The 16,327-nt window shown below is 44.6% G+C and overlaps 1 protein-coding gene and 1 long non-coding RNA gene across 5 annotated transcripts; one reads left to right on the top strand and one right to left on the bottom strand.

The window, feature by feature from the left end:
• Positions 1 to 10: 10 nt before the first annotated feature.
• On the bottom strand, positions 11 to 4,558 carry LOC147829825 (uncharacterized). The gene is made up of 2 exons (XR_015448564.1): positions 4,368 to 4,558; positions 11 to 587 (listed from the first exon to the last, which is right to left on the bottom strand). It is a non-coding gene; the product is annotated as an uncharacterized LOC147829825 (long non-coding RNA).
• LOC147829826 (N-acetyltransferase 8F1-like) lies at positions 3,159 to 12,335 on the top strand. Of its 4 annotated transcripts, none has more exons than XM_087204339.1 (2): positions 3,159 to 4,552; positions 11,480 to 12,335. In XM_087204339.1, the coding sequence occupies exons 1-2, from the start codon at positions 4,391 to 4,393 to the stop codon at positions 12,236 to 12,238; spliced, it is 921 nt and encodes a 306-aa protein (XP_087060465.1). In that variant the 5' UTR covers positions 3,159 to 4,390; the 3' UTR covers positions 12,239 to 12,335. The 4 variants fall into 4 exon arrangements, with proteins under 4 accessions (XP_087060465.1, XP_087060466.1, XP_087060467.1 ...); XM_087204340.1 differs by having other exon boundaries at positions 3,160 to 4,415; XM_087204341.1 differs by lacking the exon at positions 3,159 to 4,552 and adding an exon at positions 8,613 to 8,741.
• Positions 12,336 to 16,327: the final 3,992 nt, after the last annotated feature.

The following is a 16,327-nucleotide window of genomic DNA, read 5'->3' on the forward strand; positions in this document are numbered from 1 at the left end:
CAAGACCAGACCAGGCCACAACAAGCCTTTATTAGGGGAATAGATCTGCCGGGCTGTCTCTGAACAAAGGAGAGACAAAAGCAATATGGCTGGGGCAGGGAGAGTCTTTTATAGAGACTGGGGTGGGGCTTGTAGGGGCTGAGGCAGGGTTGAATGAGGTAGTGACTAGGGAATGGAGGAGCCGGTGATGTCACTAGGTGGTAGGAGGTGAGCGAGTATTAGGTTACTGTCTAGGTGGGAACAGGGGCATGCTGGGAAGAAGGGTTTGTTCTTTGGTGGGAGCAACCATCTTGGCATGATGTCACACAGGGGAGGGGGCAAGGCACCATAGGAAGAGGGCAGCTACTATACTTAATAGCTGCTGAGGTGGTGGGAGACCTATCATTCCAGGCTTTTGTTTTATGATAGTTGGGTGAAGGTCTCTTCTTCTGGAGCTGCTTCCTGCTGACAAGGGGCGAAGATCAGGGCTAGGCCTGGATCTGATGAGGTCAGTGGCAAGTGGGGACCTCTTCCTTTTGCCGTACTGGCTGGTTCCCTGCCATGATGAACTCTGTGGCTGTCTGGCTGGTGAATGCCCTCAATCGTTTCTGCAAGAAATTTTGAAAACAGCGAACCAGGCACGGTCCAAAACAGAGAATTAAACAGATAATACTAAGGAGTCCCAAGAGTAGTAATAGCCAGGTGAGCCATGAGCTCCAGGAACCAAACGTACCCCACTATTGATTAGTACCTTGGGGGGCATATCTATCTGGCCCATTGAGTTTTAATTTTTTTCATTTGACATGTAATTTTTTATTTATTATTTACATAGGTTTTACAGAGACAGCTGGATGTTTAGGGGCTCATTTGTTATAGAAGTAAGAGACTGTTATGGAAGAGATCATAGCTCCTGATCTAAGGGCCCATGTGTCATGTCCTTGCTCTTAGAGAATGAGTGGAAAGGTGATAAACACAATTTATATAATCTTTATAATCCCTTTTTGGGGGGGGGAATATAAAAGGTGTATGTAACTGAGCAAATGTCTTTTGGAGGCCAACATACCGATGAGTGTAGTGTTACTATGAACCTGACTTCTTTAAATTCAAGGCCAGGAAAGTTTTATTCCTGTATCTCTCAGTTTTTGGAGGCCTCCTAGATATATTTAAAAATAAAGAGAACTGATAACCTCAACAAGGACACTGGACGACTTAAGGTGATCAAGTGTAACATAAAAGGCTTGATCTTTTTAGGCAAGGGTAGGTATCCAGGAAATATGAGCACAATGAGAAGAGGCATCATAAACAGAGAACAAGGATGTACATTATTTTAAAAGGAATCTTGTAGCTGCTTGGTATAGAACTTATCCTGACTGTGGCTGACAAGCACGTGATTTCTTCTCAATACTCTTACTTTATGGTTTGTTTGGGGTTTTTTTGATCATTACATGATAGTTAATTAGTTATCACAGAATCAGAAAAACACTTATCTAAAAGGAGAGATCTGGAGACCAGTGGTTTCTAGGATTGGTTACCTGTAAAGAATTTTTTAAAATTTTTTTGAAAAGAATCTGTACACACTTGTAGCTAATTAATGATTTTTGCTTCTATTTAGTACCCAAAGTTTTGTCTTTTTGAAATGGCTGTGTCATGAGTGAACCAAAAGATTTTAATGGGTGGGCTATGTCTTAATTTTTCTGAAGTCTAGCTTTATTATTATGTCATTGTTTTGTGCCTCTTTTGGTTATTTTTTCTGCTGGGTGTTTAAGACCAAGTTAAAGTGAGACCTGTGTCAATCAATATGAACCTCTTGTTATCTGTTAAGGTCAGTTAAGTCTCCCCAGGCCATTACTTTGGAACCATGCATAGTGCCTCTCTGCTTCTCTGTCAGTGTCAGCCATCTGGATGGGTTATGGCCTTGTTTGACCAAGTTGCTTTCAGTGAAAGCAGTGGAGAGTTTTTTCTTGGTGACCCTCCTTTGGCACACAGTACATTGTCCTCTGGTGTCCAGCAATCTCCCAGTTTAGGAGGTTGAGTGACTTACCAAAGATGTAGGACCCTGTAGAGAAGGTTCCCTCATGTCCTGGAACTTTGTTGACCTTGAGGGGCCAGGGCCAAAATATTGGCTGTCCTCATAGCCCTGTTACCTTTTAGTTTTGGTCTCCAAACTTTAGTTGTTGAACACCCAGAAGAGAAGGTCAATAGCGTTAGCATTGTAACAAGAATAATGAACTTAACTATTATAGTTTTACCTGAATAACAAACATTTTGGAATTTAAAATATAGAGAACTGTTACTGTCATCAGTCATGGTTGTTTTTTAGTAGTTGAATTCCTGTAGAATATTAACAGAAAAAGAGCCACAAATAATATTTTAACATGACAATTATGATGACTTTACCTTTGTAACACATTTAAATGTCCACCTTGATATAAAATAGCCATCATTAAATGTACTCATTTTTTTAAAACACCAAAAGTTTTTACCTAAATTATCTTTTAAAAAATAAATAAATAATCTTTTGATAGGATACCATCTAAAGAAAATACCCCATATATGTATCTGTTATCATAAATAGCTAGAGTGTATGAAAAGGCAAATACCTGAATCAAAAAGAGGTTATTATCATAAACAAATATTAGAAAACCTGTACAGTAGGAAAGTATAAATACATTTAGTACACTAGAAAAAAAAAAACCTTGTTATTGTTGTTTTTTACAGGATATTTAGTCCTTTGAAAATGACCAGTGTAAGCACACCATAATAACATATTTAGAATTTATCCCTTTGATGACAATTGATATAAACAGTATAATAATATATTTAAATAATATTTATTCCTGTAAGTCTTTTATAAGGCTATGAAAACTATTGGGTCAGTCTCTTGTAAGATGAAAACTGTTGAGGTCCCCCTAGTGAACAAAGACTGGAAAATATTTCCATGCGGCCGCTCCTTGGGGAGCATGCCTTGAACTTAATAACCTTTATCTATAAATAAAACAGCTGTAGGATTGGACAAAAACAAAGATATAAGACAATTTCTAAAACTAGAGTGCACTCAAATATATTTAGCCCAATGGAATTATAATCTCTTTATAATTTTAGGTTTATAATTATAAATAAGACTATTTAAACTTTTTGTAAGTCAATTAACAGAGATCTCTTGTAGAATTAAAATCAGAAGCAATGAAACCTCTATTTCTGTAAACCTTTTATAACAAACTTGAAACCAACAAGTAAACATACATATTTCCTTTATAAATCACTTTCGCACACCTTCTTGATGTACTTAGGCCTTTTGGTCTTGTCCTGCTAATAAGACAAACATATAAAATCCTTTTATATCAAAAATATATCTTTTACTTATAGCTTTTTAAATATTTTGTCTCCGACTCACTATAAACATTTTATACTTTTGTCCATCATTATCTCATCCCTAGTGGTCTTTGTTAAGTAAATAAAGTTCTAATTCCTGTTTAATGGTTAGACACAGGTGGTTTCTGTCACTGATTACAGCCCTAAACACATGACAGTTAAGGCACATATATCACAAGTTTGTTCAAGGATTTTCACTTCATTCTTTAGTTAGGATGTTATCTATAGTGGAGCTACAAATCAAAGAAGCTATATAACCTTCACTTTGAACAGCAGAAGCAATGGGCTAATGCAAGTTTTTAAAGGGATACACTACTTAGTTTGCTTCCACAACTACTTTAATAGCTAATCTATTAAGCTTTAAAACTTTTTCTTATCAACAGAGTTATAAAGTGGGGGAGGTATGAGCGGTGAGTGATCGGCTCAGGCTAGGAGTACTTGAGAAGAACAGGTTTGACAGAGGGAGGGTTAAGAGCATAGGTAGAAAAGGCTTGTATGTAGGGGATTTCTGACCATTTGCCATTGCACTGACAGAAGTTGTGTAAATCACACAGTATGTTAAAATTGAAAGTGCCATTTTTGGGGCGTGGAAACCCATTATCTAATTTATACTGAGGCCAAACCTGATTACAATAGAAAACAAATCTTTTTGGCCTAAAGTCTGGTCCCAACAATCCGAGAGGTTTGAGTTGTGCCAGAAGGCAGCCCAGAGGCGTTGAGGGGCGGGGTTTGGATTGTTGGGCCCCCTGATTAGAGCGGGTGAGGAGGAGGCAGCCCCTGGGGAGAAAGACAAAGGGGAGAAGAGTCCTTGTCTCCTTTGACAATCTCCCAGTGAGTCTCCCAGAGGGAGAGAACGAGAGGAGGCGGGCCGATGGAACGTCTCCCAGGGGCACGGTCCTGGGCCCAGAGGCCGTGGGGGTTTCTCTGACCAAGCGCTTGGATTTCTGAGAAGTCCCCGGAGGGAGAGAGAACGAGACAGAGAACCCGACGAGAGGGAGGCTGAACTCCCTACTCACCCAGACATTGGTGACCGGTGTGGATGTGTAGCGTCAGCAATGGCAAAGGTAGAAAGCCCCCGAGGGTCCTGGCAACGGCAGATAGGTCCGTTGGAGATGGCCAAAAGGTCAATCAACCCCGTCCTGCGGGGGATCGTCCCTTAATGGACCATCTACCATCCGAGTCACGGCACCAGAAATGTCAGGTAAAAGGGCCGAAGACCAAGACCAGACCAGGCCACAACAAGCCTTTATTAGGGGAATAGATCTGCCGGGCTGTCTCTGAACAAAGGAGAGACAAAGGCAATATGGCTGGGGCAGGGAGAGTCTTTTATAGAGACTGGGGTGGGGCTTGTAGGGGCTGAGGCAGGGTTGAGTGAGGTAGTGACTAGGGAATGGAGGAGCCGGTGATGTCACTAGGTGGTAGGAGATGAGCGAGTATTAGGTTACTGTCTAGGTGGGAACAGGGGCATGCTGGGAAGAAGGGTTTGTTCTTTGGTGGGAGCAACCATCTTGGCATGATGTCACACAGGGGAGGGGGCAAGGCACCATAGGAAGAGGGCAGCTACTATACTTAATAGCTGCTGAGGTGGTGGGAGACCTATCATTTTCAACTTCATGTGAGCCTTTGGGTTAGGAAAAATAAAAGTACTGCCAAAGAATTAACATAAGTATCTCAGTATTTTTGAGCCAACTTAGAACAATACCCTTTATGAGTAGCCAGGTAGGTCCAGGGCCTAAATGCTCCCTCAGCAAAAGTACGCTGTTATTGGAGGGGATTTGGTGATGAAAGGAAAAGGGGTTTGGATTGAGAGGTCACATATTTGGCTCCTTAGTCACAGGATTATGCATTAAAGCCCAAAGACACCAGTCGCGTGTACTCTGAGATGAGATGGGGAGGGACTTTGTATTCAGGTGACGTTGCTGCTCCCTGCCTCCCCAGCCATGGGAACAAGCAAAGCTGTGAGTAACTTCAGTGGCATTGTCTTTATCCCCTCCTTCCCCAAATTCTAAATTATATGAACTGCTCCAAGCCTCGAGCCTTCTTTTTTTAAAAGAAGAGCCAAGTGGCTCCCGGCTCTGTCTCTGCCTCTGCCACCATCCACATCTGGATTTACCCCTGATGGCCTAATTCCCCAGTCCTCTGCAGTGAGGAGCTGTGCTGGCACTGCAGCTGCTCCCCTGCTCCTGACTTTGTTTTGCTGACTGCAGTGCCACTTGATACACGGGGTCAAAGTGTAGGATAAGGCATAACCTTGTAAGGTAGTTGCTTTCAGAATGAGTACAGTTGTGTATCCATCAGAGTTTCATGTTCTGGGCGTTTCTGTTTTGTTTTGCTTGAGATGTGATCTCACTATGCAGTTTAGGCTGGCCTTGAACTCACTGTGTAGGCCAGGCTGGCCTCAAATTGCAGCAGTCCTCTTGATTCAGCTTCTCAAGTTCTGGGATTATAGGTGTGTACCATAATGCTGGGGCTCTTTAAAAATTTTTTTTTATTACATGATTGAGTACGTAATCATGTTCATCATGGAGAGCTGGTACATGTACACAGCACATCTTGTTTTTACTTTCACTTCCCTCCCTCATCCATCCTTCACTCCCTTCCCATTTGTAAAAGATCTATCTCCCTATTTTCCTATTATCCAACCTTTATTTCCTTCTATTCTTTTTCTTTTCTTCCTTTCCTTCCCTTCCCTCTCTCTTGTTCTCCTTCCCATTTGCCTTCTATTCCCTTTTTTTCTTTTTCCCTTGCTTGCTTTGCATCCTTTATTTTGATTTTTAAATTGTTTATACTTTGGGTTTCTCATAAAAGAAATTATGTAATAGTTAAGCTTGAGTATCTGATTTATTTCACATAACACTGTGATCTCAGGGAGCATCCATTTTCCTATAAAGACTCAAATTTATCCTTTATGGCAGAGTAGTACTCCATTGTATATAAATACCACATTTTCTTTATCCATTCAGTGTTTTCAGAACTCTGTGTGCCAGGTGTCTTCTGTTTTCCCCTCTAGTTACTACCCCTCCTGACAGTACTCTGTCCTGAAGACTGACCTATATGTACTAGTATGGCACGAGGAACCTTTAACCCTGGCATCCACTCAGGTTGGCCCAATGAACACTAGGCAGGAGAGTTGGCAGAAAGTGGAGGAGGGAGGGAGGAAGAGAGTGAGGCTGATCTTTATTCTGCCTTGCCTCTAGACCTCCTTTTAGGACAGCTGCTGGGCCCAGTTCCTAGACCTCTCCTTCCCTGCTCAACCTATGAGCAATATAGATTTGGTTTGGGTTTTTGAGACAGGATCTCACTATGGATACCAGGCTGCTCTTGAGCTCATGTAGCTCAGGGTGGCTTTGAATATACTGTGATCTTCCTGCCTCAGCTTCCAGTGTTCTGGGCTTACAGTAACACAAACATGCTTGGCATGGTTCCTGTCCCGACCTTATTCCCCTCTCCCCACCATACCTTCTTCCTAATTCTACCTTTGATTATCTACAGTTACAAAATATGCTCCAGTTATCCTTATTTGAGTGTTGAGACCTGGTATGCTGTCCCTTAGAGAATTTGTTAAAAGGCTCGGTTAGAGAACATTTCTTCTATATAGTGTAGGAAAGTTTGTCCTAGGATTTCTGAACACCTCACCAAGGATGAATCTGGTGTCGACTCTTTCCTCTTAAGATGATCAGCTGTTGTTTTCTTTCCCTCTGTCTTCTTTGAATTCTGAGTTCTTACTGGGAGCCAGCTGCTTTTGTAAATAAGGAAGGGAGGAGGGCTTGAAGGGCGAGGAGAGAAATGGGGAAAAAAGAAGAATAAAGATATATCACGTAAATAATTCTTTTGGGAATATACCCAGAATGGGAATAGCTGGGTCCAATGGACCTCTAAGTTTTAAATAGGTTACACATGTGTAAATACTGAATTGCTTCTCTGGTGGAGAAACTAAAGTGTAAATGTGGATCAAAATGTATACTATGATGAAATAGGGAGAAAACGTTCAAAGGGGAAGGGGAACAAGGGGTGTGGGGGGGCAGGGGAAAGGAAAGAAAAAAATGAGGCAAATAAGGAAAAAAGGAAACAAAGCTTATGTATATAGGGAGGGTGGAGGGGGTGAAGGGAGGGCAGGGGAATGGGGAAAAATAAGAACCAGGATACATCATGTACAGGTACAAATTCCCAGTGATGGATGTGACCATAATGTATACCTAAAATGTACCAATTAATGCAATAAATATATAAAAATGTCTAGAAAAAAGATAAATCATGTAAGGCATAGATTCCACATGATGAGTGTTATCATTATGTACATCTAAAATGTACCAATAAAATTAATTTAACAAAAAGTAAGGCAGCTAGCTAGTGGAAGGGCCTGAGACAGAGTGGGGTGAACAGCCATACTGATAAAAATTAAGAATAGACAGTGAACTAGAATGTATTTCCTCAGGCAGCATGGAATGCAGACCGCTCCCTAATAAAGGGAGGTGCAACACTCCCTACTAAGATCCTGAATTTCTATGAAAGTATAATACAGATTGACCAGTTCCTTCTGAAATCCCAATTTATTGTAAATACCATGTGAAAGAATTGGACTAAAAAGCCTGAGTCTCAATTGATCATTTTAAACCTACAGAGCCACCTGTGATAGGTGACCACTAACCAATTAAGCAATTCCTGTACCCTATTGGCTATAAGTAATTCTAAAGTGAGAGAATTACTTGTGGAACCCCATTGGGACTTCACCTGGAAATCCAGGAGCTAGTCTCCTTCTCCTTATTTCCAATAAAACTTCCCTAACATAGAAAACCAAACCAAACCAAACCAAAACCCAAGTGAATGGAGAGGAGGAGGAGGTGCAAATGAGTGTGAGAAATCGCCCAGGATCCATTGACCTTGGACAAGGTACAGCTCGGCCAGGGAGAAGCACAGATGTGACAGACATTGTTTTTGAGGACGGAACCTGGACTTTACCCCTTGTTGAATGAGCCCAAGGTGACTGGAACAGTCCAGAGGCTCCTAGCAGAAGTGTGCAGGGGTCCCAAGTGGACCTCAGAGAGGGCCTAGTGTGCTGAGTGAGAGGTGCTGCCTCCTAAAGAAAATAGGAGGAAGGTGGCAGTCTTCCCATGAGAGTGAGGTCTGTGGAGCAGTCCAAACCCTGCTTTCCCCTCCAGGTTACTTCTGCAAAGATCACATGGGTGGATGGACTTGGGCTCCCTGCTTAGTAACAACTCAGCTCATTGACCTTGGGATTTATGATTAACGTATATTCCCAGGAGCCAATGAGGTGGCACCTAGGTCTGCTTCCCAGAGCTGGCGACAGGCCCTAGACGGTGTCTTCTCAATGCCATTTGGAGCCTGAGAGCTTGGGCCACCGTCTACACTGTCACTCCACAGTAGAGCAGGTAAGTGGACAGTGGTGGAAGGTCAGGCCTCTCCATATGGTCGAGGAGCCCCTGAACATTACTGGGGATCTAAAGGCCAGGCCATTTCAGAGTTTGGCCCTTTTGCCTTCTCAGCAGCCTACGCCTTTACCCTCAGCAGGAGGATTTGTTGATCTTTTGCTGGGGATCACAGGATTTCTGCAATGGATGGAACCTGGGGAGGGAACAAAGGCCTGAAGACATGAGGTCTGGTGCCCCAGGTGCCATCCCAATATGCCAAGAAGCCCAGAGAGACTGTGTTAGGGTAATGAAGGTAGAGGGGAAGATACTATGGATATCAGTGCTTCATATATGTTATTCTATTCAATCCTCAGCAGTATGTTGCTGTGCTTTTCAGATGAAGATACAGAGGCTCAGAGATGTTAAGTGACATGCTCAAGGTCACACAGCTAGAAAGAGAAGGAACCAATGTTCTAACCAGGTGTTTTTTATTTTGTTTTGCTCTTTGGTACTGGGGATGGAACTCGGGACCGTGTGCTTGCTCGGCAGGTGCCGGAACCACTGATCTAAATCCCTGGCCCTAACCAGGTGTTTTTGATGCTCACTTTTTCATAGTGTTGGTTTCCCTGCCTGTTGGTGCAAAAGTTAGTGGGCAAACAAGACCTTTCAGAAAATTAGGGGAAAAAAGGTGCCTTTTCCTGAGGCCTGACTCAGCCACTAATAAGGCTTTTGCATAGAATCAGAATAGACTGTACATTAGTTCGAGGTAGGCATTCCTGACAGGTACTCTTCTACCTGTACAATTGTGTCTAGGGACCAGTTTCTTTCCAGGATCATCCACATGCCTCTGGGGTTATATCTTTCTACTGTAGACTCCTGTGCTTCATGCTCCATGTGCAGAAAGAGTGATGACCATGCATGCACACCCCACACCATGTTCATTGAGCTCCCTGCTAACAGCATGTCTGTGGCTTCCCTTGCCCCTGGAGTAGAGTCCGCACCACATATCCTGCATGTGGACACCTGGGTGCCCTCAACTACTTCCTCCAAAAGTAGTTTGGTCAGCCGCCTTTCCCAAAAGCTGTGCCTTTCTTCTTTCTGTATTCAGGCTTCTATTCCTCACCCTGAGGAGGTCATCTCACTGTCCACTGAGGCCTGCTTCCTCATATCCGTTTCTCCTGGCTCTTACCACAGCTGGAAGGGCCTCCACCTGCATCCACACACTGAACTTTCCTGAGGAGTTCCTTCCCTGGATGACCCACATCACTGCATCTCTGCCATATCCAAGTGTTCCCTTGTCCCCTGCCACACAGTAAAAATGAGGGAAATCCTGCACAGAGAGCTAGGATTCTGCTGTCCTCTGCTTCAGGGATCCTTGAGAGGAGAAAGCCAACACCTTCACTGTCCTGTGAAGGTACTGCACATAGGCAGGGTTGAGCACATTAGTAAAAGGGAAGCATCCCCTCCGTAGAGAATTTCATGGAGAAAAAATTGCCCTGTTTTGCTTTGGCAGTCTTAGTGAGTTTCGTGTTCAGCTAAAATGTGTAAGTGTGATTGTGGTGACTCTAAGCCACCACCAGGGCCCATGGCATCTGCCCACTGTCCCACTACCTGTCAGCTGGGTGTCAGCTCTGCTGGGGCTGCAGAGAGCACGTGTAGTGAGTGCAACAGGGCCATCCACAGGGTTGCTGAGGGGCTGAATGGGGGAGAGGGGTTATGTGGCTGCTGTTTCTGGGTGGCTGAGCCTGTATCACCTTATGTTTCTGGAAGAAGTGCAGCTGGGAAGGACGTTGTTACTGAGCCAGGAGACCTGGAAGCTGGCCCGAGATAAGAGAGCCCAAGGCTGGGGGCAGTGTTTCAAGGCTCCTACCACGTTTCTGTACAGAACCATGGTAGAGTGTGCACAGGGCTTAGTGTGTTTCGCGATAGTTGCTGCGTCCGGAAGGAGGCAGGAAGAAGTCCAGGCTCTCATCAGAGTGAGGACTCTTCAGCCGTTCCGGATCCTGTGTCCTTCTACAAGATCATTTCCCAGGGATCAAAAGGTGAATCACAAAAATGAAGCTTCCTCTTTTTGCACTTTCCTACTTAACCTGATGCTTATGATTAAAAACTATTCATGAGCCAAGCAATGAATGGCATCCAAATCTTCTGTGCAGAAGTCAGGCAGGCCCTAGACAGTCTCTTCTGGGAGTCAGCTAGGATCTGAAGGCTGAGGCCACCCTGCACATTGTTGCCCCTGTGGTAAGAGGTAATAGGGCATGGGTGCAAATCCAGGCCCCTCAGCGTGGGCCAAAGAACCAAAATGTCTTGGGAAATCTCAAAATTGGGCCATATTGGTCCTTGAACCTTTTAGCTTCTCAGCATCCAATGTATTTATAATTGGGTGAAGAGATTTTGCTAAATCTTCTGCTGGGGAACACAGAATTTTTGGTATAGATAGACCGTCAGAAGGGAGCAAAGGGCTAGGGCTGCAAGTTCTGCCTGCCACACATGTCATCTCAATATACCAAGAGCTTCAAAGAACCAGTAATAGGGTAATACAGTTGTAGAGGAGAGGACTGTACATACCAGCATTTCATATGAGTTGTTCTATTAAGGCCTCAAACAATTCTACAAGCAGGGTGTTTTTTCTTCTCTGGTGCTGGTGGCCTGCTTCCTTTGGGGCCACAGCAGAAGGACACACACTGAGCAAGGTATCCATTGTGCCTGGGTGACCAGGAGTGGTGGGGTACTCACATGGCTTTCTCTCTCTTCCCCAGGGCTGCAGTGAAGTCATACAGGCAGCTTTGGCTGTCCCTCAAGGACTGTTCCATTCTAGACACAGAAGTGGCAACATGGCTGCTTATCACATCCGCACATACCAGGAGAGCGACCGAAAACCAGTCCTGGACCTGTTCTCCAAGGGCATGACTGAGCATGTCCCTGCCACCTTCCGCCACATGCTGATGCTGCCTGGAACCCTCCTGATTGAGACTGGGGTGCCCCTCACCCTACTCGTGGTCTCTGGCTCCTGGCTCCTATCTATCATGTCCAGCCTCACTCTGCTCCTCTTCTTGTGGTTCCTTGCCAGTTACAACTGGAAGATGTATGTGGCCACATGTTTGCGAACAGACATGGCTGACATCACCAAATCCTACCTGAGTGCATGTGGCTCTTGCTTCTGGGTGGCCGAGTCTGGGGGACAGGTGGTGGGCACTGTGTGTGCTCTGCCAGTGAAGAATCCGCCACTGGGGAAGAAGCAGTTGGAGCTGTTTCACCTCTCAGTGGCTAAGGAGCACCGAGGAGTGGGGATAGCAAAAAACCTGGTCAGGACTGTCCTCCAGTTTGCCCGGGACCAGGGTTATGGTGAAGTTGTGCTTGAGACAAGTATGATGCAGCGCAGTGCTCTGGCCCTCTACCAGGGCATGGGCTTCCGAAAGACAGACCATTATTTTTTAAATATAATCTGGAGGCTAACAAGTATTCCTATATTTCATTTATTGTACCAATTCCCTTCTGCTCAGGATGGGGGCCTGTGATCTATTTCTTTTGTATTAACAAAAACCTGATTGAGTCTGCTATAGTCACATACTATGATATTTCTGTCTTACAAAGCATAAAATCTAATTGTCCCCACCTGAGTCTGGCATGTTTGATGGTAGTTTGCATGCAGTTGCAGCTCTTCTCCATTCTGTCTTTGTGGATTGCCTTGCCTCATGTTTCTAGTGTCATGATAATGTTGCTTTTAAAGCAACCACATCACAATACTAGACACACTTTGTGGGCCAGCAGTTTCTGCTAGGTTTGTCTTGTACCTTGCTGGTCTTAGGACATCTGCAAATGTCTTGGGTTGGCTGAAGTGCTGGGGATGTGGGCATCATCCTGTACCACCTGTCTAACTGAGACAAGGTTCAAGGTCCTGAAGAAGAGTCAAAGCAACCCTAGAAAAGAAGCCAGGCTTTTCCAAACCCTGTCTCTAACTCTAGCTACAGCTACAGGGCAAGGGCTTGAGATTCAGCCCTGTGAAAAGACTTGGGCAGCAAAGTGCTGCATCTTCTCTAGTCCCCCAGTGGGCATGCAGAAGGAAGAAGGCAGATAGGGTTGCAGTAGAGGATGTTTTCACCAAGAGACCTCGGTGCATTTGACCCTCAACTGACTGGACCCAGCTGGATAATCAAAGTAGGGTGTGTTCCTGTGTGTACAGGAAGAGGGGATGTTGAGGAAGTGACTGCCCCAGATCTGACACTATTGGGACCCAGATTGGAACCAACCCTGTCCCCAAAGGTTCCACTACACTAGAATCATAGCTGCCTTGTCCTGACCATGTCCTCCTGGAAGCCCCAGAAGAAGGGTGAGTGGGGATGTGGGTCTGCGCTGATTTTTACAGGACTGTCTATGTTCCCAGCTACTTCATCTCTAACACTATCATGCCTGTGGGAGTCTGGAGTTTCTTTCTGAGACCCCCAATCCCACAGGCTGATCTTCTGCAGAAAGCATGAGTCCAACCACACCTCAGCCAAGTTCTTTTAACATGAAAGCAGTGCTGTAGATTCTCTCCTAACCTGATGTAACTTCCTCTCTACTCAAGAGTCAGTGGGAGGACACCATAAACAATCACCCCAGCTGACCCTACCACAGCCCATTGCACCTACATGGAGACTCTTAGCCACACTCATGGCAAGATTCCAAATGCAATTTATTTGTTGCTTAGGACCAAGGACTTCAACCCCCGTCCCCCAATCCTGGTCAGCTTGACCTTGGCCTTGATGTCACCCACAATCAAGTCTGCCAACCCATCTCCTCCTTCAGGTTGCCTCCCTGTGCTTCTCTGAACTCAGTCGTTCGGGCATCTATCCCACTCCCCCACCATGCCCCTTCACAGTCGGGGTCTGTTGTCTCCTGAGCTGTCCTGTTATCTTCTCCTTTAGTGGTGATGCCCTTATGACAGGCTATTGAGATGGAAGAAGAAAGCCATAGAGCATCCTCTATTTTTTGGTGCTTCCAGTTCTCCATGCTCAGCAAGGCCATTACCTCAGGAACAGCTCTGAGTGGGCACATTGCCATGGTGGGAAATGAAAGAGGCCAGGATGGTTCCTTTGCTTTTGAAGGAGCTTTCAGAGAAATGGTTAGCAGAGAAATGGTTTTCCTAACCTCTCACACATGTGGTCAGGCCCTGCTGGGATTAGGAGCCAGAGAGGCAGAGAAGCCAAAGAAGAGCCAGCTTGGAAATTCTTTTACAGTGATGTTAATGGGGGCATCCTGCCCAGGGAGAAAGGGCCCCCCCAGTGGTGGAGGCTCCCACCAGCTACTGTTCCTCTGCTTTTAGAACCCACATGCAGTCCTGCAGCCTGGCTCACTCCTTCTGTAGCCCCTACCTCTCCCCACCTCTGCCAGGTGCTCATTACCCTCTATTCTGCTGGATGTCTTCAAGACCTTTGTTTTTTTGATCTTGAATAGTCTCCTCCTTCCATCCATAACATTGTGAACCCAGAAATTATATTTATCAGGAGAAGAGCAGGGAGGAACGAGTTAGAAAGATAACCATGAGCAGGGAGCAAGCCCTGCCTCCTGCTTGTATTTTCAGTGTTGCTGAAATTTAGTCCTTTGCAACTCATATCATCTGCACACCAGTTTTCCTGTTGCCCACATGCCTGTTACAGTCAAGAGTGAACACTGAACTTTATACCTAAAGAGTAATATTAGCAAAGATTAATCCTGGACTGTGTACTCCCACAAGCATCTTGGCAGCCAGCTCCAAGAAGGAAGAGATTGGCAGTAGTGTCATGGGCCAGTTGCATAACAGGGGAGAAAGGGGTCTGCTACTCTCACTGGCTCCTCCCTGCTGAACCTCGTGGAGCAAATGCACAACTGACCATTGGGGCTGTTGCATTTCTTCCTGAAAGACTCGGGGGAGGGGCTCAAATCTGTGCCAGCCCACACCCTGTATCTGGCCTTGGGGGAAGGGCCTGACTGGTAAAGAGGAGGGCAAGGGCTAGAGGAATATCAAGGGAACATCACAAAGTAGAACTCCATATGACAAGGAAGAATTTGTGCCTTGAGACACAAGTCCATAGAAAAAACAAGTTATCCAGATCGCTTGGGCATCACCAGGGTTTGGGGAGATGTGGAAATAGGGAATGATAGCTGTGTGGGGATCAGCTTTCTCTTGGGCTTATGAAAGTGTTTTAGGACAACATAGAGAGTGCTGGTCAATCTTGTGAATGTACCGAATGCTGCAGGCCATGTGAGATTTCTGCAAATAGAGTCCCTAGGGAAGCACCAAAGGCTGAAGACTTGAGGTCTCCTGCCACAAGTGCTATGCCAATGTACCAATAATCTCAGAGAGCCTGTGATGGGGTAATGAGAAAAGATAAAGATGTCCAAAGGGTTGGTTTCTTCCAAGGCTTCTCTTCCTTTCCTGTAAATGGCCAGCATCTCCCTGTATCTCTTCCAGTTTTCTTTTGTTGCTTTTCTTCTTTGCCTGTGTCCTACTCTCTTCCTTTTTGGGGAGCAGTGCATGGGATGGAACCCAGGATCTCAAATATGCTAGGCCAGGGTTCTATGACTGAGCTACATCTTTCACCTTTTCCTCTGAAAAGGCTGGCAGGCATATTGGATTAGGGCTCATGCTACTGATGTCTTTTTTAACTTGCTTATCTCTCTAAAGGCTCTATCTGCAAGTGCAGTCACTTTTTCAGGTAGTGGGACTAGAATGTCAATTTGTGAAGTTTGAGGAGACCCAATTCAGCCTAGCAGGCTGAATAGCTGTTTTGGAGATATGGGGGATGAATCACAAGCACACACAGACAAACACACACTGACACACAAACACACACACAGTTCTTTATTTTTAAATGTGGTGGGATCCTGCTACCTACCCCAAGCTGGTCTTTGAACTGTGGAGCTCAGGCAGGCAATCCCCAGCCTTAGTCTCTCAAGTATCTGGGAGTATATGCATGTGCCACTGTGCCAGCTCTATATTTTTAATTTCTAAGAGATGATTCTCATTATCTGAATGCCATTTTTTTTTATCAGAAAAGAAAACTATTCTTCATCTGGTAATACAACTCAGTCACAGAGTACAAGCTTAGCAAAAATGAGTCCCTGGGTTTGATCCTCAGTAATGCAAAACAAGAGAGCCATTCTGGTGGGGTTTTTTTTTTGCAATGTGTACTATCATATATTGCTAATGTTATCAGTATTAAAATGTTTATTCTGTTCCTTTCATCAAGTTTATTTTTTCCCAGTTGTTCATGTGTCTGCTGCTCACACCGGAGGTGTTTCTGATACACTTAGTGACCCTCTTTATTTACCCATCTGTCTGGAGATAAGATTGAGCCACTAAAATCTGATAGAAATTCTATTTTGTCATGTCAGACTCAGTGAGGTGATGATGTTAAGGAAAGTATAAAATAATATAAAATGACTGCTTGCTTCATTCTGCTTCTGTAACTTGCTGCGCTTCTCAAATAGTAATATCAGAAATTTCACCATCTCCATAAACTTGCAGACATGTAGTACTAGCTCAAGATAAAGAAATGTCTACATTTAGCACTAGCTCAAGATTAGAAAATACCTACAACCTTGCTTAATTGCAACCCCCACTTAAATTAGGCCAGATGTCTGAA

Source organism: Heterocephalus glaber, unplaced genomic scaffold, assembly GCF_053883595.1.
Source record: "Heterocephalus glaber isolate CG9 unplaced genomic scaffold, H.glaber_assembly_v1.0 deba00000470, whole genome shotgun sequence".
Lineage (NCBI taxonomy): Eukaryota > Metazoa > Chordata > Mammalia > Rodentia > Bathyergidae > Heterocephalus > Heterocephalus glaber.

Excerpts from the sequence above, each read along its gene's own strand:
- LOC147829826 (XM_087204339.1), top strand. The coding sequence starts at position 4,391 with ATGTGTAGCGTCAGCAATGGCAAAGGTAGAAAGCCCCCGAGGGTCCTG. Across the intron at positions 4,553-11,479 it reads CACGGCACCAGAAATGTCAG|GGCTGCAGTGAAGTCATACA; the intron begins GTAAAAGGGCCG and ends TCTCTTCCCCAG.